The sequence below is a fragment of the Pyxicephalus adspersus genome, chromosome 4 (assembly GCF_032062135.1).
Source record: "Pyxicephalus adspersus chromosome 4, UCB_Pads_2.0, whole genome shotgun sequence".
Taxonomy (NCBI): Eukaryota; Metazoa; Chordata; class Amphibia; order Anura; family Pyxicephalidae; genus Pyxicephalus; species Pyxicephalus adspersus.
Genome location: NC_092861.1, coordinates 50624080 through 50648629, shown reverse-complemented (window position 1 = coordinate 50648629; position 24550 = coordinate 50624080). Strand labels below are relative to the sequence as shown.

The 24550-nt window shown below is 36.3% G+C and overlaps 1 protein-coding gene across 1 annotated transcript in view; it reads right to left on the bottom strand.

The window, feature by feature from the left end:
* Positions 1-12758: 12758 nt before the first annotated feature.
* Positions 12759-24550, bottom strand: part of LOC140329754 (inactive N-acetylated-alpha-linked acidic dipeptidase-like protein 2) — an 82894-nt gene continuing 71102 nt past the window's right edge. Inside the window, exon 8 of the mRNA XM_072410145.1 lies at positions 12759-14375. Within this exon, the coding sequence (XP_072266246.1) occupies positions 14177-14375 (199 nt within the window). The 3' untranslated portion in view covers positions 12759-14176. The remainder of the gene's footprint in view (positions 14376-24550) is intronic.

Genomic DNA, 24550 nt, shown 5'->3' with positions numbered 1-24550 from the left:
TTCTGTGTTCTGGAATTAGGACCATTCCAAACCCACAGTTGACTTTAGGGCTCAACTGCAGACTCAATCATGGTCTTATCTGTTACCATTCAGATTTTTAGCAGCAGTTAGGAACCATTTTGTACATTTATTTGCATATGGTTGCAGATGCGGTAAATTGAAGCATGGTAGCCACAACTGTATGCCCAATCAAGAGCAAAAGCATTACCTGTGATAAAGTTTGATGCTCCAGGGTGCATAGCAGCAGTTTGCCACCACATGTGTGAAAGGGGTCTAATTGTATCACGATTGATATTTAGGGAGAATTGGGTGTGAGAAAGAGAAGGAAAAACCTAGGTATTATAAATTATCTCTGGAACATGAAACCTTGCTTTTAGTAATACCAAATATTAGTTAAATTTACAGCTTTCCCTAACACTTCCCCTAATCCTTCCTAGACCTGCTTTGCATGCAACAATAAAACGGGAATTGGTCCTCTTTCCTTACAGGTACACACAACCTACTGATAATGTGCAGGATCGGAAAAAGCTCCCATATTAACTCTTAAGAACAATAAACATTATTCTGAATCTCATAACTTCGAAATCAAATCATTGTATGATATATAAATCTAAAAAAATAATATATTAATGCATATTGTACCAATGAAAAATATTTTTCCAAAGGTAATAGCAAAAAGAACAGCTTTTATATATGTGTATTATTTTATTTCTGAGATAAGTGCAAGAGTCAATATACATGTAAATTTCTCAGTACAGAATAAGCTGGAATTTGTAAAATACTTGAATTTGTGAAATATTGGTATTTGCCCCAGAACAAACACTAAACCATAATATGTTTTCAAGTTCCAAGAGTAAACAGACCTGGGGGACTTGGCTGATGGATATCAGTTATGTTCTGCCAACTACTACCAATATATTGTGTTAATTGGCCGTTTTTCCATATTACTTAGTATAGTAAATTATTTGTGCTCAATAACAAATGTCTATTTGTGGAGCAAATGCTGGTCAGAGAATTGGTATAACTTTAAATGACAGGTTGAAGGACTGTATACAGGTAAGAAGTGAATGTAATTGGCAGTATAGATCACAGCATTCCTTGGTCTTATATCAATCATAGTCAACAAACTTAAGGGAAAATAAAAGCTTGCCAGAAAACATTCCTAAGGACACAGTAATGAGAACAGAGGCTCTTGAGAAAGTCCCAGTGGAAACATGGGAGGTGCAATTTCACCTTTCTGTGAACCAGTGTTGCTTAGTTAATCTTAAGTGCTTTAACTATTGCTTGATGTCAGTAGCTTTCTTGGCTACAAATAATATTATGTCAAATACCTTACTGCTATAGGTGCCAATATTTTCTTACAGAAAACATGCCATTTTAGCACATAAATACATTGCTATTATCAACCTTCAGCTCCAGGATCGGTGGACAAAAAGTTATAGTTCTAGGAGCATTATTAACTGGTAGTAAAGAAATAAACCAATAAAAACATGTAAAAGGTGTACTATACAAGATTAAAAAAAAAAGACGAGGCGATTTTGGCCAACTGATTTTTAACTTTGTTAGAAAATAATTTCTTTTTGTCTTTTTGTAATGTCTTTTTTGCCTCCATCCAATTTTTAAAATCTGTACGGAACCATCATGGTCTGACATCAGTCCAGCCTCCTGCTGCCATTACAAGGGTAACATTGAACATTTCCCAAAGTTCAGATTTAACTATGTCTTTATTGCATGCATTTTGTTTTACTTCTATTGATTCTTTTTATAGATGTTTTGTACCCCCAAGACATTTATTTATTTATTTATTTATTGTTATACAGTAAACCGGTACTTTTCATGTGTTTTGTGTCAGATCCAGATGATGTTAAAATTTGAAGAATATGAATGGAATTTCTCTGAATCTCAATGTGTCTGTCCATAAATATATTTCTTTCTATAATTTCTGTGAACTTTTTCTTTAGTCTATTTTCCTTTTTTTTTTTAAACCAGCTAGCATGAGAGCAGTTGTCAAATGAATTAGCTGTTTGGAGAATAAAAAAAATGCTTTTATTAGATATTAGATATTTAGATAGTTAGATATTTCTTTGTTCCTAGAATGTGCAGCATAATAGGAAATCACAAAGCTTAATTTCTTTTCCTAAAATATTTTTTAAACCATTTTATTTTTAAAAGTGGAAAGTTCATGGCAACAAGTTTTAGCTCCTTCGATATTTTGATCACATGCCATTTTTAGCATCAAAGCACGAACCAAAGTAGAGCAACAATATAACTTCACAATAGATTTGACCTGACTTCCATAGCTGCCAAATGATATTGGGGACTGTGTATTCTAAATTAGAAACCACCTGCATGTTTATGGCTTAGAAAGATTCATTTAGCCACCTGGATGCTGCTTTTTAAATGCTAAAAAATTTCATTCCTTTTTTTTTGGCAAGAAAGAGTATGTATCTCAAAACATATTTATACAAGCTAATTGACTTAGTATTGGACTTGTTTCTGTTTGCCTATGCAGGTTATTTTAGGAGTTACCAGAAGCAGGTGGAGTACACTTTAATGAAAAAAATTAGCATAGATCTGAAATATTTATTGATTGATGTAGACAACATGAATGTAGCTGAAAAGATGGCAACCAACTTTTTTCTTTGCTTCTTTGACAACAGAAATGTGAATTTGAGACTTATAATCTGTAGTATTGCAGTTTACAATTCTATTCAAACACAGATCAATGTTTTACGGTATGACAGTCCCTGAACATGGTAAAAGTGAAATAAACTTCAAATATATTTGAAAAAACACAAATTTGATGTCTATGACAAAGTCTTTATTAATTTGTAAAGTCCCTGAACATAGCACTGTAACTTAAATTGCTGTGGAAGGAAGGGGGCTATTGGAACATGCCCCAAAATAAACAAAAATACAAATCATGCAGTTTTTTGTTATATAAAAGTTAAAGCATAGCTTTTGAAGTTCAACAAATAGTGGAGTGTGAAATCAACTAGTTTAATAAAATATATATAATTTATTAACACTAGTGGATTTCACACTCCACTATATGTTGAACTTCAAAAGGTAAATTTGTGTAGAAGCTATGCTTTAACATCTAACAAAAACATATATATATATATATATATATATATATACACATATATAATATATATCTAATAATAAAGTTAGGATCTGATTCATAATGAAATATCTATACCTTTTAAAGGCTATGTTCAGACTAGTGATTTTTTTTTTTTTTAAAGGGGAAGCCCGTTCTGTCTTTACTGCCATGATGGTAAAGAGTGAATGAGAGCGCATGTGAAGAAGGAGCAGCCCAAAGCTTCCTGGGATATGTGAAGTAGGTATCCCAGGAGGCTTTGTGCTGCTCCTTTTGCGCATACTCAAACTTGGGCAGGGCTTTTTCCCTCAATGGGAAAAAAAAATGCCAATCTTTTGCATGTGCACAGCATTGATTGTAAGATCGACACTCTTCAGTGCAAAAACGAATCGAGGACAGCTATGATGGGATTGAGAGATTTACAGGAGTAATGGCAAGTGTTTTTTTTCTGCTTTAAAGATTCAACATCATTTATTTTACAGCAGACCATTGGTTCAGGAGTGTGAGGAAGGGGTGACTGCACCACTACCTCACTGACCGTCTGAACATAGCCTTAACATTTTAGCATAGTTTATTGTAAAAAAAATGCATCTGATTTAGGTTTAGATGTAGAGTTTGAAAGGGAATCATGTTTTTAATTGTAACAATAGCATTTCAAACTGACTGACACAGCGGCAAAACCCTTTTAGCTCGGTAAACTTTTATTTGTACTCAGCAAACAAAAAAAAAAAGAGAGAGAGAGAGAGAAAATTGGCAACCTCATTTGTAATTAGGTGCATTAAAAAATAGAAGACAGCTGAACTCTATTAAGGCATCATTATATAGTTTCTGGTTCATGATTTTTTTTACCCTTGGTTTTGGTAACGACTCCTGATGATAATAAGTTGAGTTCTAACTGCAGTCACAACATGATCATGCTGAGTAAGTTTGAAAATGCTCCTTGCTTGCCTGCTTATTTTGCTAGCAGTATTACACAACAGGAGCACAAATGATTTAAAGCCCAGATGCTGAGCAATTTGAGTTGCAAAAGCTCCCTGCAGTGAAGCAATTATTGCCTTGGAGGGTCTTATTATCATTATCGTGCACTGAATTCTGTAAAAAGTAAACAAGCATTTAATGTCATGTATTTACCTAACTCTTAACACAAATTCTAGTCTAGATAGGGTTCATACCATCCTTATTTTAGAATTGATTGCATTGACTCCTAGGAGAAATGTAATTTAATATTATAAGCAACACTTTTGCTATTGCCAACATACATTTCAACATTTTTTATACTCGATTTTTTTAGATTTTTGTATTCTCTGAATTATTCTTTCCTTAAAATATAAAAGGCATTCTTCATAGAAGTGCACTAGAAAAGTACACAAAATTAATAATATATAAAGTAAAATTTGAAGTTCACGCCATCTAAGATTAGGACAGAGGCATAAATATTTTATGAACTAATATGGGTTTATATATATTTTAAGTGTTATTTGGTAGACAGATACTGCTAAATATTCTTAGTAATATTTCATTCTGGAAAGATATTGGGAAATGCTGTTCTGATGGAAGATATAAAAAGTCCGGTTGACCCATAAAAATTTCTAACAAGGTCATAGCAGGAACTATTTATTCTGGTAAATGATTTGTATTTTTTCCAGGCATTTCTGATATTTACGCATCCCTCTCATATAACAGAGTAAGGCTGATGAGCTGGCATTTGTATGCTGCAGTTTAGTATTAGAGCTTGACCATCTTCCTTCTGCAAGTCTGCTGACTGGAATTGTAAAGGATTAGCTATAGTGATGGTCATATTGTTCTGATCAGAGTCAACATTGACGCTGATCGGAGATATTAGAACCCCAAATCGGAACTCAGAAATCGTAAGTAATCACAATTCAAATCTGACATTACTTTGTCCTTGACATGTATAATAGGTCACTCGATGATGATGTTGTCTTCCACCCACTACGTCTGGCCGCCAACCAATGACAGCTATCATCACTGACAGGTATAATACAGTCAGCTGTATGGGCCGCGGGGTAGCTTATCAGTGCGCTGCTGATTAGAGGTGCCTGGAACAGTAAAATTTTGGGATGTTTTGTTCAGAATCAGAATTTGTATTTGTGTTTTGGAGAGAATGAGCTGTACTGTACCAATCAATTATGTTGTAGCTTCGACAAATTTTCATCATTTCTCAAAGCAACTTCCCTTTTGGCTTACACAGAACAGATCAAGAAGGTGTATCAGCTAAATTGTGAGAAAAGCAGATTCAAAATCTGTGGACATTGCTAACTACAATCAATGCTATTTGCCTCACTATTTGAAGTCTTTAGGTATGTGTTTTTAATTTGAAATGTGAAATTAATAAGTACTGAGGTGGACTAAAACTTCTCTGAGTACAATGTTAGATTAGATAGAATCTACACATAAATGGTAAATACATATAGAATTAGATATTTAATGAAAGGATTAGTGAATATAATACATTGATGTTCACTGTCCACTACTTAATATTCAATATCTGCCTCCAGAGGATGAATTGATAGAAGCTAGGTTGCAACTAATGAGGAATTTCCCTTTTAAAGATTGAATAAGTTATCAGGTAGGGCCTGGCAGCTTTTCAAAGACATTTTCTGACCTTTTAGTATTCTGGACTACATTAAATTTTAAAAAGATGCTATATATCTAGAAGGTCTATTGGAAACCCTTAGCACATTTTCTATTCTTTTTTAATCAATCTATGGTGGCAAAAATCAGAAAACTATTATATTGTAAGGATATATTTAAAGTATATAAATTACATAAAGTTCTTTTTAACCTTTATATTATAGAAATTTATTGTTTTCAATTTAAAATAATGTTAAACTCTGCATGTAACAAAAAAAATCATTGAGCAATTTAAATATCTTTTACTTTTCGTATTTTACATAGCTTAGAGCACTAAGAAGGGATTTTCATGCATTATTAGTATTGTAATCTTTTTTTTCAGCACTTATAAAAAAGCTGCCATATTACGCAACAATTTACAGCGTGTATATAAGCACACAAAACTCTGATGGTTATACAGCCATTTTATTTAAACCTTCCCTAAATCAGTCAACTGGTAAAAATGCACCCCATTTGTACCATATTTATACCCTTTAACAGTGTCATCTTTTAATGTGGGTTTGTTTGTTTTCAAGGGTATATTGTATGCAAGGTAACATTTAAAGTGACTGTGTCACTACAGTTTAAAAAAAAAATAAGCCTAAACCTATACCATAAAGGAAGATACTTTAATCTTACCTTTCTATCATCCCATTATTTGTACAGCTAAAATTAACTGCAGAAGACAGCAATGTAAAAATACACCTTTTTTATAGGCTCAGTTAGTAATAAATACATTAGAAGACATAAGGAATTTATACCTGTGTCCATGGTGGAAATTGAGTAAAAAATAGATCTCCAATGGATAATAAACTGTTCAAAAATTTAAGCGAACACTAAAATCACGTATGAAATCTTAATACACACATTAATAAATACATTGTGTAATTCACTGGGAACAAAATGACATAAAAATAAATCAATATAAAGCAAACTCATTACCTCACCATTCAAAATAAAAGTAAAAAACTTTAACTGCATAATGGTCAAACCTGCATGAGTTTCATCTCCACTTATATGTGGGTTAGTACTGTGAATGGCTAACATATGCCTGTATGCACTGCTAACAACATATAATTCTGATCAGATGGCGGTCCATAATGCTCCAGAGCTTCTGTATTAGATTCATGTCTTGTGATTATTGTGACCATTTGAAGTCATCAATGCCTCGGTCATCCATAAAATCCCTAATTTTATTCTAGAAATCAGAGGATTATTAGCTAGGACTTGGAGGTCCATGCAACCCTCCAAGTATATTCCCCCATACCATGATTGGCCTACTGCAAAACTAGTGATGTTGGGTGATGTTGAAAGCAGCATAACATTCATCACAGCACCTCCAGGTTTTTCTTTAACCTCTGTCACACATGCTCAGTGTGAACCTACACTCTTCTAGGAAGAGAATGAGGCACCAATGGGGAAACTGACAATTTTGCTTTTTGACAGATGTTATTCAAACTCCATATTCCGGAGCTGTAAGCACAGCTCCCACTACAGAGCATCAGGCTCATGTGCAACTCTCATAAGGAGTCTGTTTATGGTAGTTTGGTCAGAAACATGCACACAAATAGCCCACTGAGGGTCATCTTGTAGGGCTCTGGCAGTGCTCCTCCTGTTCCTCCCCACTCAAAAACACAGATACTGGTCCTACTGCTAGATCAATTCCCTTCTCTAGCCCTGTCCATCTCTCTTTGTGTAAAGCTCCTACTTCTGGTATCTCCTTCACATTCTGAGTACTGTGGTGGGAGCCTCAGCATAGCTTGTTTCAACTGTATGTATGGATGTGCTCGCATGTAGAACCTAACTGTGCAATCTAAGTGACCTGCAGATAGCCCATCATACTATCACTACTAGAAGTGACAAGGGGACTAATAAGACTAATGAAAAATCAGAGTGGAAGAATGGGGAGATAGAAATTGTTAGGGGGCACTTATGGGGCCGGCAATTCTGTGCTGTGCGCCACAACAGTATCTCTTTCCATTTAGTCTGTCCAACGGTGTCACTTGCAGCAGGTCGGGAAGAGCGGCATCTTCTGCTTCTCTTTAGCTGTGCAGCCTGAAATATACCTTCTCTGAATCCCCAGCACACACTGTGAGGCTGAGCACAGCTGAAAGGGATTTTAGGAGCCGATTAGTGCTACTGTGCTGCCATTGGCTTATGGGGCTTTACAGCCTCTTTGCTCCCAGTGATCTGGGCCTGTTGTAGTGTTTAGCTGGGCTGATCTGTGCTGGAGTGTTATTAACTGTTGCTGACCATTAGCTGTTCCTGATCTATTGATTATACTTAGCCTGGACCAAGCTCTGTCTATGACCCTGATTCTGCTTGTGCCTACTCCCTCTGAACCTCGTTTGGTGGACTGATCGCCTGTGTATGATTTTGGCTTGTACTCTGGATTTGCAGAGTTTTTTTTTTAAGTTTTTTTAATGCTTAATCTGTGGGCTTCTGCTAGCCCATCCCCAGATGCCATCCTTTATTTCCATCAAATCAAGCAAAATGGATTTGCAACCACTCCCTATCTGGACAGCTTGATATCCCAGTTTGACTGTTTTTGTGTTGACTGAATGTTCCCCGATTTTTTTTCAGTTTAGTAGCACTTTAGGCAGGAAGTAGGATTAATTAGCAGGATTAGAAGGTTTTTTATTACCAATTTTAACTCCACTGGGGTAATTTCCATTTTCCAGTTGTACCTATTCTTGTTCTATTGTCACACTACAAGTGTTAGTAAGACTAAAAAGTGTCTCTTACCCTTCTATCCTCTACTGAAAAAAAAAACCAGTTGCTTTTTCTGTATCCATTGGATAGATTTTCTATGCCTGTGTTAATAGGAGTGGAAGAGAAGCGAGAAACAAAGCCTTACCTGAGGATACAATAACAATAACACTTGACTGAGGCTTTACCCATTTTCCACATTGAAGAAAAAAAAAAAAAAAAGGATTGACTAGCTGAAATTATGCCAAAATATTTTTTCATACCATCAATCAAACTGATGTTTCTTTCTGCATGAAAATATTTATTTTAATATCGTGTCAAATAAGAATAAAAAAAAAAAAGATAATGTGCATCAATGGACAACAAACACACCTTACCGTTTACAACCGTATATGAATTTTAGTAGAAAAAAATAAATAAAAACCCTTCAATTTGTAAGCAAGCATAAGTCTAAATATTTGATAATGTTTTTATTCTGTTTACGAAGTTCTACATGTCTAAATAATTTAATAACTTGTTAGTGCTGTGAAAATAGTGCAATAATCATATTAGGTGTAAAATGATGAATAAAAATGTAATGTTATCTATTAAAACACATTGCCAAATCCTTTTAAACTTGGTTTTAGCACAAAAATATGCAAAACCTTTAAAATAAAACATGCTACCCTTAGTCGCTGGAAACCTACACTCAGTTTATAATTATGTGGATAGTTTTGAAATGAAACAAAGGATTTCATAAAATTTTATTTCAAATGATTTATTTATTTGAAATTTGAGTGACATTGACATTGTACCTGCATCAGCTAAGTATTACAAAAGCAGAGTCTGAAGACACAGGATTCTGGAAAAATAACTATACAGCATCTTCTTTTACAGGTATAAGCAAATGAAAAACAATATTTTTGGTTGACTGTGACCCCCCCCCCCTACCCAGTTTGCTGTACTATAGAGAAAGTACAGAACAGATTAACATTTACAGAGCCATTGACCCTCGGTACTGCCTTTCCCCTTGCTGAGACACTATGGTATAGTGTATATGCTATACCCTAGCCTACTTATATGTGACTAGTTTAGTTAAATTTCTTTTAAAAATGCCTGGTATTGCCCCATATCTTTGTGTTCTCTTTGTTTTATAATTGAGTGATCATAAAAAAACATTCCCTGAGCTGGTACCAAGAGAGATGCAGGAACTGTTACTATTGAAGTTAATATTGTGATCATATTGCTGAAGAATAGTAAAAAAAAAAGTAGAATATAAAACTAGGGATGCCTCTGGCATTGCCCTCATTCTGACCTGTAGTGCCCAAGGATTGCTCACTGACAGGAGGATTCCCACGGCTGTATTTATGAATGAGATTCCTGGGCACTACACGTTAGAATGAGGGCTTGCCTCGCTCTAAATGCAGCCGTGATACTCCTCCTCTCAGAGTCCCGAGTCATGTGGGTTGCGTTTATAAATGAATGCGGCTGTGGGAAAAATCAGAGGATTTTTCCCATGCTGCATTCATTCATAAGCAGTCAGCGAGACTCACACTGTGTTCCTGGATAGAGAAACTCTATCCAGGAACACAGTACAGGACTGCAACAGCAATCAGAAGAGCGGAGCAGACAGCTCCGCTACCTTGATTGGTCTTGCAGGTCCCAAAGCCCGTTCTCACCTACATGTTTGGTAAGCGAGAACGGTTCAATTCACTGCGAGACCGAATTTAAAAAAATTGCCCGCTCATCCCTATATAAAACCCAAATTCAAAATACTAAGAACAGTACTGATGATTTTTTAATTTGTATTCCCTAAGAAAACAACTTTTAAAGGTTTGTAAATGACCAAGATAGGCATGGATAGCAGATCCATCTTAGGGTACAAGTTTTGTGTCTTTTCTGACATGTTAAATACAAGTCTGTTGTGGATTGGGATAGAATCCCTGAATATCCTGAATCATCCCCTTTCAGCATCTCAGCAGTTACCAAACAATAGACACTGGCCATATAACAGTTGGGGTCTCATAGTTTATAGTGTACATGGAGATTATTGTCTTTTTTATTATGACCCGATTACAGCTTACTAAATCTGATTGGCTAAAAGCATTTAAAAAGTTTGATTATAGCTACCTTTTACTGCCTTTCTACATAGGTAAAAGCAATTTATTTTTGTTAAATGTCATCATTATTTATAATTCTTTATACAATATATACAGCATATACAGCAGGGGAATGTTACAGGTAAAGCATTTTAATAGTTTAAATAGCTTTATAACATATCACTTTGTTCATTTGTACAAACAACAACATACACCAAACTAAACATTACTTCTAAAAAATTTGAAAGCAGGTTAGGAGTTTCTTAATATGGTGATTTAACATAAAAGTCAAATGTAACTTTTGCTGAATTATTGAACACTTCTTTCAATATCATAACGAAAACTAACTAAAGACTAACAAAAATCTGTACATCTAAAAGAAGAACTTCATTACAGGAATGAGAGAACCTTTCCTCCACAGCAGTAAGCAAATAAAGTCATAACTAAATGACCTTTAAGGGTCCATTTATAACAGAGAGTGAATATTGATATATATTCTGTATTTTTTTCCACTTGGTTACACACATTGTGGCTCGCATTTCACTGCCTAAAAAAATGTAAGCCATGGTGGGTACCCTGTAGTAGTACATAGAATTATTACTACATAGAATAGTGATCGGAGGAAAGACATTGATATTTGACAGATTATGTGATCAGACTTTTGTTGCGTTGTATACATGCTGAGAAATGTAGAGGGATGAGTCCAAGATACATATTGGGATGTCTTTATATATCTGGTCTGATGCTGCAGTCACTATATAATATAGAAAAAACACAAGAACTTCTGTTGTTAATGGGTTATACCTCTTCCTGTCACCACAGGAGAAGTCTGAGACCCTTTCAGGGGCTACTAGCTTGAGAGGATGAGCTACTGTTTGGTATCCCACCCCTCCTAGTTAGCCACTGTTCAGGAATAAAAAAAAAATCTATTGAAACAACATTTTTGGACTGGACTGCTATCAGTGCAAGAAAGTACTAGGCCTTGGAACAATCTCAATTGGGGGTCCTTTTGCATTAGGCTAAATTTTGTAGAATCAAGACCAAAAAGACTGTACTATGGTCCTTTACTTGTACCTAGTGGAGGCTTCAGTAACCACTGAGATGCAATGTATTTTACGATGCTGCAGAGAGAAACAGCAATCTTTTGAACAAGGCAACATGTGAATTAAAAGCAACTGCAGTGTTTGACAAGAAAATGCTATGTTTGCCCTGCTTTGCATGCAGTTCAAATTCACATAATTATATACTATAAAGCAGGTCAAAGACAACCTCTGAACTGCCATGCCATGTTAAAGTCAGTAGGATTTTTTCTGACCAGTATCTGATGTATCTTTCCAAAAAAGAATTTGAAAAAGGATGTGTGAATGCCCAAAAAATTACATGCCACACATACATCATACATGCTTAAAAAATAATAATATCCTATATGCTAATTTTCTATGGGGAAAGTGTCTAAGGAAGAGTACTCATCCTCGTTGGCCGCAGTCTTTGCTGGTAAGGAAGGATCTGTTGGCCTGCTTATGTGTTTGGCTGCACAAAATGATAGGAGAGAGCAAACAAATCCTTCCTGGCACAGCAAAGACTGCAGGAAATGGGGATTATTGTGACCCTGCTTTGACACAGCCTGAGACCGCCATAGTAGTTGGGGGCCCCCCGTTCAAGAGAGATGACTCTATGGGCTCTATTTATAAAATAGGAAATCAGATATTCCCTCAAGCATTCCCTTTGTTGAAATTTTCTAGTTTCACCTGTTTCAATAGCAGTAACTGATTCCAATCAGGGAATGTCAGATTCCCTGTTTATAAATAAAGCCCTATGCTTGTTTCAGTCATATCCCATCTAAGATGATTGATCTGGTTTACTAAAGGAGATGAAAATCCTAACATAATAAACTGTGTGAATTATTACTTTAACAATCCAATCATAAAAAAGCAAATTTAGAACGTTGTTGTGTGAAGGTTCTTAACTCATTTAGTAAATCATCCTTAAAAATGTTCATAGTCCAGTGCAGACCATGCTAGAAAAGATTAGCCCGTGGCAAATAGTCATAAGGGATAATTCACTAAAAAAGGCAATCAATGTTAACTTACATTACCGTAGTAATTTGAATGGAGTTGTTTCATTTCAACCCTGAAAGACTTTTTCCTTTCACTCAAAACCTTGCTTTTTTTATACAGACTGGTAAATCTAAAACTGAAATCTACATGGTAAGGTATGTCAATATGCCTGGGATCATTTTAAAGAAAGATTTTTATTTGCATTACATAAACAATTAACTGTATTCCTAGTAATATTTATAATATAAAATGTATCAATGCATAACGAACATCAACATAAAACTCCAAACATATTCCCAATAACCTAATTTCACATCTTTATTAAAATCTTAAAAGGGTACATGGATAAATTTTTGTGCAACGATCCCAAAGCACATTTCTGCCTGGAAAGTCAGCAGAAGAACTTTGGCCTAAGGATTTGTGTAACAGTCACATTTCTTTGCCAGAAACAGAGCTGTAAACTCATGGAAAATACATTGCTGATTAATAGAGTCTGAACTAGAGATGGATATAGAAAATAAAAAGAAATACTTTGGGTTGTTTTACTAAGGGAATTGGTCCCTCTTTACTTTGAAAAGTACTGTAAACGTATACTTTTAAAACTGTATGTTCTTTTGTGAGTGATAGTAAATGTGTGAATGATACCTAAAAAAATAACCTAATGCACTATATATATGGGAGGAATGACCCCTTTGGTAACAAAAATGTCATGTCAATTTCAACTAATTTTTCCATCAGTAGCAATTACTACCTTAGAGTCAAATTAGTTTCTATCTGAGATTGACATTTAAAGCATAATCAATATTTTTTTTTCTTTTTAAATTTCAACAAGATGGGGAAAATTGGAAACTCATGTCATGTCCTCATTTTAATGGTTACCCTTACTTCCTATTTCAGCAGTGCTCCCTGAATAGCAAAGGACAAAGGAGAAACCTTCCCAGGGAAATCTTGATCACAATAGGAACCCAGTCTGGGGACCTACATCCTACCCACCATGTAGAACTTGAAAACAAAAGTTTTGGCAGATGGTATAATTTATTATTATTCATCTTATGCTACTCATGTTTCGTGTTGCCTAATACATTCTGCAAAGGCAAACTAGTTATTTCTTAAATAAAACCTGGAATGGCCTATATACAAGTTATGTTTAGGTTTAGTAATCTGCATTATAACACAGAAATACACCTGGCAAGTTGTTCATGAATTCCCTTTCAGTAAACCAGATTATTTTTATATATCCTTTGTTTCTACAGATATCTAATTATTGCAAGCGTGAGTAGGCACCAATAGAAAATCCATCTCAGTCTGTAAGGCTGACTTTGAAATTATAACACCTACACAATTGTTTCTCAGGTCATCAGGGAAGAAGAACAAGGCTTTATTAGTTTTAATAAAATCTGGACCCCATTTCATCACACAGTATGAAAGGACAGCCAGCTGTACGCAGTAATGTATAAGAGACAAGGGCTGTGTAGGACGTGCTATTTGCCACTGCATACAGAATTAGAAAATATACAGTTACCATTTTTTTTAATATGACATTTATGGAATCATAGTGTCACAATATTTTGGTGGCAGCCAAATGCGATGATCTGTCAGTCTTTTCCATCTGATTCACTCTCAAACAGGTGAAGGCTTTCTTTAAAATATAACTGAGCAGAGCTAATGCAGTTCAACACCTCTTGCAATGTTGTTAGAAGTGTTTCATTTGACTTTGTAATCTTGCAATACTCTTGTGCTTCTTGGAGTACCGAGAACCAAGATGATTTTCCATCCAGGTTGTACAAAATGTTTCTAAAGGGAAAAAAATGAAAACACAATTTGTTGCAATGATTCATTATATACAACTCTTTCATGTAATCAAATAATATCTTGCTATACATATAATTTAGTTCCAGGAATAAGCCGTATTTTGATGTATTTGTTTAATTATATTACAATTCATTAGGCAGGTTTTAGGTTGGTATGCTTATTATTCTGGCTACAGCTAAAAGATTTAACTAGGTATTGTAATTATAATTTTTTACAGACACTTGCATACAAATGGCCGTACCAAAAAAACTGATATACATTAAAATGTAATTTTAATTGATACAAAAGGTCTCCAGACAGTCTTTTCAGAAAGGGAGCTAAGTAAACATTCACTAAGCACCATAATATACATTTCACAAATGTCTCCCCATACTACTAGAAAAGCAACTCTGAAAAAGCAACCTCTGAACCTCAATATATTGAAATCAATAGCAATTTGCTGACCTGTGCATGGTGATTGTTTCAAACTCCCATCAAGTGATAAAAAAAACCTATCAACATGAGCCTGTGTTCAATCATATCTAGCTGCCATTGCTGACCATTGTCTGAAGATGTTGACTGTCCCAAACTTTTAATACATTCCAGGGTTTTAGACAGGATTGGAATGCATTATAAGTGAAGTATACCTTTAAAAACTTTAACAAAAGCCAAAATCATGTTGCTGAAAAATGCTAATACAAAAATGCATTCCTTTCTTGTTGGGAAACATTTATAAAAAGTTATTACATGCAATTAAACAAAAATAACAAAAATTACAGTTTGCCTAACAACTTTTTTTAGCCTATACTGCTGCCAGGGTTGAGTGGCTACTTATTTATACTGTTATTACATTGCAAAGAAATTTCATTCACGTCTCAATAGACATGTATTTGTCAACTTACATTGCCATTTCTGCCAAATCAAATATTTATCTCCATACCTATAACAGGATATGTGGGTGTTCAGATGAAGAGTGATACTTTTCTGCTGAATGCTTTATGGTGACAATTTATTTGTCCAACCTTTAAATATTACTTATTAGGTTAGCTACTTTCACTGCTATTACAAAATGATGTATAAACACTTTGGACATTAGGAAATAATTTTGTATGTATTTATATTATTACAGTATTGAATATAATATTGAAATAATTTTATTATAAAATAATATATATAAAAAACACTGTTGTTTAGCAAAACAAGACAATATATTCCGAACGTAAATGCTTTTTTAAAGCTATGTATTCATGTGAAAAAAAACATTTGCATTAGTACCACATTGAAATTAACTACTACCTTCCTACATATACTGTTAGGTTGAGAAGCACAAAAAAGAATCTTCTGTTTTTGCATGAAAATAGAATGTGTTTGATAACAATAAATAACATAAAACAATTATATTTACACCAATAAAAAAAGTAGTACCATGCTCTTAGAAGAATGTGTTTTGTCTTTTATTTACTTAAAAAAGCATGGGTAAAAGAATGTATATGTTATACCCTTGTACACAATACCAATATAACCTTTATAGAACAATGTTTTTATTTAAATGGTATTATATATAATATACTATTATATATATATAAATATAAAAATATAAATATATTTGTATCCTAATAAGGAGACTTTTACAGTAAAAAACACATTTTTAAGCTTTATTTCTTCCTTAATTCCGGTTCAGCATTCCATTTGTTTCTTTTTAATGGCCCAGTTGGTGGTCCAGTGATGTCCAAAGGAGAGGTCTCACAGCACCCCATTCATGATATATAAACTGGCAAAGAGTCATTGACAGAACTCCCTTAGCTATGCACAGACCACTGGGCCAATCTGTTCTAGTTCAAATATGGGCATACATGTCACTGTGACATTGCCTCTTAATTGGTAATCAGGAGAGCTTATGAGGTGAAAGGAAAGAAGGGGTAAGTAAATGGCATAATTTATTAGCGCTCTTCTCTCGTTCCACTTCATAAGCTTTCCTGTTGGCCAATAACTTTTGCAAGTTCAGAATAATCTAAAATTCACATGTAGCAGACCCTGCATGTTATACTTGCTAGCAGCAGCAATTGTCAATTTACAAATCTATTTTGTTTCATGTTTTCCATTTTTTATATTGTATGGGTGGGGTCTTTTTTAAGGTGCTGATTATTATGCATAGGCTACTATTAATAATAAAAAATGTTGATTTGCAAGGAGGCATTACGTTCTTGCAACTAGAGAACATTCTGAAAACATGAAAAGATGCTATAAATAAGTAAAATACACTGTATACCATAAGACTAGTCAGATAAAATGTCTGTTGACACATAAATGTGTTATTCTTTATATATTATAGGTGACACTTAACTTTCTACTTTGTAAACTGTAAGAAGATATTTATAGCCAAAAAGAATTAATTATACTTTGGTGAGTGAGAATATGAATATTGATGTTTAGTTAAAAGTAGAGTAGAAATATAAACTTGGACTAGTTATTTCATAAAATATTCACATTTGTATCTTTTGTTTCTTTCTTTTTAGGCATTGGTATAGTAAATATAGTTAGATCTGTCTTGGTGATATGTCACTGTTTGCCTATAGGATGCCTGTGGCTGTTACCGCGTCAAGTTGAAAATTAATGGGTTCCTTGAAAGGAATCACTGGGCACATAATGCAGACTATAGTTGATTACAGGATATAAAAAGACAGGCTGGGAATATGCGGTGAACAAACCAGTAAATATTTTCATTGCAACTCTAGTTTTAACATTATTGTAACATATATTTTAGTTGTATAGTACATAAACAAAGTAGATAGACAGCAAAATACATAAAAAAAATGTGTTTATTGTAAAAATAGAACAATCATTAGATGTTTAATATTTGTTGATTTTATCCTTAAAAGAAGAAAGGTATGGTTCTTGAAATATGTCTCTCATTAGTCAATATACAAGTTATTACCTATTATCCAATTATCCAGAACATTTTGGAATAGGGCTCCTTTTCTACCAGATAAGCAATCTCTAGAGTTCTATGCCTAAAATATATTAAATATTTTAGAAAATCATTCCTTCCTCCCTTACATTGCCCCTGGCATTCTTGTCCTCATTAAGTAGCTCAGTCGTACTCCATATAAAATTGTAAGAAAAGAGAAAAATCCTGGGATCATGTTTATCAGTTGGGCCTCTTACCAGTATAGTTAGATTTATAATTTATTTTTGTCTGCAACTTTCCAGATAACGTATTTCTGGGAAACAGATGTCATAAACCAGTTATGTATTTCCAAATTGATTTTTCTTTTTGAAACTGGTCGTTTTCCTGTAAGTTAGAGATTTCCTGGAGGGTTGCAATACAGATGAACATTTGAAGCTTTTACTGGGGTGAAAATGAGTTTAGCAAAGTTAACCTAGGTGAGAAACTACCTTTGCTCCATCTCTTTCATGGGTTCTGCATTACAAAGTCATTCTATGCCCTCAAAAGTTTTTGATAGCTTTCCTTTTCATTTGAGTGAATTTAGAAATACAAAACTGAATTTTATTAAATGCAGAATAAATAATATGTATTTATGAAGTGTAACCATGTTGCAGTAGCAAACCTTTACTGTAAGCTATCTTCACTAGAGCAGCTGCAGCTGTTTAATTACTATTGTCAGGTGGTAGGTCTACACATTTCTGGATGAATTAAAGTGTGCCAAATATAGAAATATAGCAGGAATATGACAGATCTGCAGGGACCTAACTTGTGAAAATAAATCTGGCATAGCTGTAGATTTCAAATAATGCAGGAATTATCTACCTGTTCAGTTTGTTACTACTGTGTGGATTTACATCCCCTTTAAAATATCCCAGATATATTAAAAAAAAATCAGTTTTAGATGTCAGGTATCTTTATAGAATATGCACATCCTTTTCTTTACAAAAGAAATTGAAAAAGTTGAAACAAAAAACAAAGAAAACTAAATTCCATAATTCCCTGTATACATGTTCTAACTCAGGCATGGGTAAACTATGGCCCTCCGGCCATATACGGCCCATCAGGCTTTTTTATCCGGCCCATCGAACTCTCTCTACTTTAGCGGCTCCATGTCCCCTGTTAAAAACCCGGGCTCAGGAAAGTGGGCAGAACAACCCACCCATTCTCCCATCCCAGGCACAGATCTGCAATGGGAGAGTGGGCGGGGTTATGCCATCATGATGTCACATCGAGTGGCCTCATGATGCATAACCCCACCCATTCTCCCATCTGGCCTGGCCCGTCTACCAAATTTTAGGTCAGATTGTGGCCCCCGAGTAAAAAAGTTTGCCCACCCCTGTTCTAACTTGTTCTGTTGCATACCATTCATAACACTGAATCACAAAAAAAAAAAAACTGTCTGCTTCTTGGTCTAATCCATGTGTCCTATACTAAATCAAGTGCCCTGATTCCAATTCTGCCTGGGACATCAAGATCTTTTAGATCGTAAGTTAATTACGCTTATAGATGCGATTAGCTACATTCTTTCATTCTGCAGTTACTATGTATTCTGTATACATAACCAAGTTTCGCCTCATAGTTCCATGACATTACAAAAACATAGTTTTATGTTGCAACAACATATACAATTACACATAACTCACCTAAGCCCTTGTTCAACACACATGTACACTTCAGAAGTGTTTCAGGCACTTGCTTTTGCGCTTGTGGCTCACTGCTGTCTCCTATTGCAGAAATCAGCAGTAGTCGCCCATCATGTTGGGGTTGCACTGGCCTTGATATCTGGCCTAAATGTCTTGGTGGAACCTCTCCCCTAGTTCATCACTCACATCACCCAAATTTTGTGGGGAAAAGTCCAGATGGGAATGTAAGAAATTATTTTTAGGTGACATTCGCCAGCCAAGTTGATGGTATGCTGTCAACATGGTGTTCATGAATTCAGCATGGTTTTCAGCTCGCTAGTTGTCCAGAAAGTTTTGTGCAACTAGCACAAATGAATCCCAAGCAGCAAGTTCAAGTGGGTTGAGTTTGTCTCTAAATGTGGCATCACGCATCAAATTGCAGATTTGGGGACCAAAAAAAAAAGGGGGACCAAAATCAGTTTACCATCTGGTTTAACTTTTCTAAACTTGTCCTTCAGATATTGAAAACCCGTACTATCACAACCCATTGCAACAAAAAAGTTTTTCATTAATCCAAGTTTAATATGAAGTGGCGGGAGGTAAACTTTCTGTGGATCAATGAGTGATTTATGCTTCACCTTTTACTGGCCAACAGTGTGTTCAGGTTTGGGTGACCATTCTTTCACTTTGTAATGGTTCCGGTCATCACGACTGTTCCACAGGCACAGAAAGCACATATATTTTTTATATCCCAATTGCAGGCCAAGAAGGAGTGCCACCACCTTCAGGTCACCACAAACGTTCCACTTGTGTTCTTAATGACCTCCATGGATTCGTATGTCTTTCATTCCCTCAGCATAAGCAAGAGGAGCAGAAGGTTTTTTGTTATCTTTAAGCAGCAATACAGCTTTCAAACTTGCTTTGATCAAGTCACAGATGAGCCTACTTATCTTTAGCTCAAAACAGTCTCACTATGGCCTAGCTGAACTGATCAATAAGATGGTTTTGCACTAGAGCAGGGGTGAGCAAACTATTTTAGTCAGGGGCCACAATCTGAAAAAAAATTTGCCGGGTCGATGATAGAGTGGCCGGGGTTATGCCATCATGATACCCCTGAACGTGACATCATGATGGCATAACCCCGCCCACTCTCCTATCGCGGGCTCTGAGCTTGTGATGAGTGAGTGGGCGGACTGTGTCACTGCACACAACCCGCCCACTCTCCCATCGCAGGCTCAGAACTGGGGCCAGAGCTGCAGAACACCCAAAGAGCCAGAGAAACATCGTATGCACCCAGGACTGGAGGACTTACTGAGACTCGCTCTACAGCCATGTACACCGATCCCCTACTGCTGCTGCGGCACTTAGCAAGATCCAGCACCAACAGAGACTGCCGTGGCATAGACTGATTTGTGACACTGTGACTAGATGTAACTCCACCCTGCACATGCTCCAGCGTCTGTGTGAGCAAAAGCTAGCCATCCGCCAATACTTTGTCAGCATGGTGCATGGAGGCAGAGGGGCCAATATTTTACCAGTGACCAGTGGCTGCAGATAGAGACGCTGTGCAAGGTACTGGCCCCCTTTAAACAGGCCACAAACGTGAGTCGGGAGCGGTCAGGCTGGAACGACGTCATACCTATCACCTTTCTGCTTGATAATACCCTGTGTGGCCTAATGGAAAGTGGTGATGGGAGAGGAGGGGCAGAAATAGGGGAGGAGGATGACATTACATTCCATAGCACAGCATCAAGAGTTCCAAGAGGAGGATGAGGAGGAAGATGATTATAGTGATGATGATGATGATGATGATGATGAGGGAGACCATGCTGGGGCTGCTGGACGGGACCCGTCCAACCCGTTTTTGTGCTGTCACGTCCCAGGCATTGTGCAGGCGATGGAACAACAGGAACTGCTGCAGTTTGAAGAGGAGGAGACGGGTGATGAGGAGGAAGATGTTTTGGCACCTACTGAGGGACAGGAGGAGAATGAGCCCAGGGAACCCCTCTTTCATATGTGTGCCCACATGTTGCGATGCCTATGGAAGGACCCCTGCATTTGCAGCATCAAAAGCCGGGATGATTACTGGCTGGCCACCCTTCTGGATCACCGCTACAAAGACAAAATGTCACAGTTTCTACCCAACCCGGCGCAAGAGAAAGAAAAGGTGGCCCGCCTGAGCATACTACTACGGCTGGCTGTGTGAGGAGTTCCACTCACCGCATTCCACACAGGGAGCTCAGGCGGACACTGCCTCTACAGTATACTACGGTAGCGGCAGCAGCAGCAGTAATGGCAGCAGGCCACACACATCCAAAAGTTCAGGGAGGGAGGGTTTTCTGGATGCCTGGCGAAACCTGATGTGGCTACCTCAAACAAGTAAAGTGCGGGGGCATAACCATTGAGAACGGATGAAGCACATGGTGCACATTTATGTTGGCTCTTATCTGGCTGGTGGTGGTGTTGATGACAGCAGTTATGAGGAGGATGCCTGTCCTGACAGTAGTGGTGCCATTCATTTTTGGTTCAACAGGCTTGAAAATCTGCCCGCAGTTAGCACAGTATGCCATCAAGCTTCTTTTGTGCCCGTCATCCAGTGTTCTGTCCGAAAGAACCTTCAATGCCACTGGGGGAGTGGTCACGGACCACGACTGTCACCAGAAAATGTTAATCGCTTCACCTTTTTGAAAATTAACGAAAGGTGGGTTACTAACAACTATCATTCCCCCACTGCAGATGTCACTGATTGACTGACACAAGGACTCACTGGCCAACCAAGATGCTTCTGTGGACCCGGACTGTGCTAAGTCTGTGGCTGGCTATCACCAACACCATCAGCTGAGCCTGCCTCAGTTGAATTTTTCCTCTAGTTATTGCAACGTACAGGGGTGGCATTTATTCATCCCCACTGTCATGCTTGCCATTGTGCAAGCTAGCAATATACTTTAAATTTCTGCCGCTTCCGGGAGGCCAACAAACAGATGCAGATGAAAACGCCCACACTGATAGGTACCATTGCCTTTGCCTAATTTTTCAGCTAAGTATTGTAAGATTGAAGGTTGGCATTCATGTCATTCACTTCATGATGCAAACTAGCAATATCGTCTACCTTCCTACCGCTTCCAGCACCACAGACCACAGCAACAGTGCTGGGGCACAAAACATCTTGGTCTTGCCCTCCTACGTTTAATCACAAATTTCAGATATTTGTATTACACACTTCTGAGTTGCATTGACAATTGACCACACCCAGCTCTAAATGTCAGTTACCAATAAGGTCCCCACTCCTTCTCAGGGCCCACCCCCTCCTCCTCTTGCTGTTGCTGCTGCCTGTCACTACTCCATTAACTAAAATTGTATTACACACTTTTGGGTGGCATTGACGATGCAGTACACCCCCATGACACTTACCAATGCGGTCTCCCTAGTGATAGCTGACCAGATGCCACACACTGCTACTGCTCTCGCTGACCCACGATCCGTCTCTGGTCCTCCATCCTTTTACCTAATGTCACTGCGCTACTTCTCCACAACTTTATGGATGGGATTCCTAACACATGTCATTCAGATCATGATGCGAGCTAGCAATTCAGTCTCCTGCTGTTTTGACGGAAGAGACTGCTGCTAGTGGTTTGGTGAGTTACACGTAGTGCCACCCTTTCTCAATGTCCCAATGTTTATGCTGCCTTCTGTACGCTGTTCATTACGCAAAAATCTTATTTGCCTGCTGTCACTTTATCTGGCATTTTCTGGAAAACCACACTTTTTTGGACTTGTTTTTTCCTTGTTGCCACTGTTTTTCTACACATACCTAGCATATTTGGTGGTTCTAACATTAAATTCAGTCTATTGACTTTAAAATTTGCAAGTTCGAGGAAATTTTCGCAAAACTATCAGAGGCCTTCTTGCTCATTCCTAGTGCAGTATAATATAAGACTCAGTCTGTTTGGAACTGATAAAGTAAAACTCAAGATAACTAAAGAGCACTAAGCAACTGGCATGAGGTGTGTTGTAGTACTATCTCTACCGGCACAAAGTTCATACTTGTTATCAAGTTTAGGGAATATTTGAAGGATTTGTAATGTTAATAACTACAACAACAGTATAGTCAAGCAGTGAATCTGAAACATTCCTTGGTGAAGAATCAATCAATAAAAGTAAAACACATGAATCTGGAAAGTTCCCCGCCTGGGAATGTTTGAGGGAATGACTGATTACCTGCTTTATATATAGAACCCGTAATGTCTAAATTTAAATTATTAATAGTAAATCAGTAATATATCCATACTTTTATTTACTTTCAAAAATTTTAACCTATTTAGAAAAAAAACAAATGTACAGTTTTGGTTTCAGCACAGATTTTGTTTTTAGAATTACATGAATTGATGCATATTTTTAAATACAGGTTTGTGTGTGTGTGTGTGGTTATATAGTACAATGGTCTCATGTTTACTTTAGCATAAAATTTGACTTTTAATATTTTATCATGATGTGTACTGGCATTTTCACAGAAAAGATTTGATGTTATAATGATTGTACACTGTTTTAAATTATTGGTGGCATTGTAACAGTATTATAATGCTTAAACTAACACCCAAGGCATAACAGAACAAGACAAAACAGTTCATATATTTAAACCGCGATCGATGGCCGCGCGTACTTTCGCGCTTCCAGCGAGCGCAGATTTTATTGATGAATCAGGGGCATAATCTCTGATAAAGATGTATTGCACTTGCTTAGGAAACTTGTTTCTTAGGAAATTAGATCTTAATAAATATGGAACTGAAAAAGTAATTAGCAGTGGGGTTTCATTGATTTATTTAGGTTTGTACAAAGAAAATAGACTTCAAGAATTTATCACAAGATTTCCTTTTTTTGGGATATACTAAGAGATTTTCTAAAACCCTTCTGGCAATACCAATGTCATAAATCCTGAAGTCCTTATTTTGTTTGCCCATTATGAGCAATCCCAGATTTAAGCCTGGATTTATTTCATTAGACTATTAAAAGGTAATCAAGGGGATTTACTAAACTCAAAGCTTATCTGAATAAGTTATGAGAAACTATTTATTATGCAGGAATAATTTGGAAACATTTTTTTTCCTTGGATTACCAAATTGAAGAGTATATTAGGAAAAATTAAAAAAATCGAATATAGTCAAAGCCAGGCTAAAATGTGATTATTCCTGGAAAGCCTTCCAGATTACAAGAGGCAAGTGTAAATATTTCAAATTAAGAGCTTCTAAAGTTATGTAATACTAATATGAAGAGAGTAGCAAAGGTATAAATAAACGTGGACTAATAGCTACCTGTCTATAAATAATGTGGAGGAATATTTGGAGGAAGGATACAGAACCGTTAGTTTTGCAAACATTATAGAAATTGTTTCCTTGTTTTCTTGGACTCTGAAGTCCACAGGGTTTTTAGGGCTAAAAATCAAGCTATTGTAAAATACCTAGGGTAAGCATGTACCAATGCCTAAATTGCAAACAAAAATACTATACAGCAAGGAAGGGCAGCTTTAAGGGTAATATTTAAAATTGAAAAAATCTTTTAAATTACAGGTTTGGGATGAGTCCCTTTTGTGTACCATGAGCTTGGCCTACATA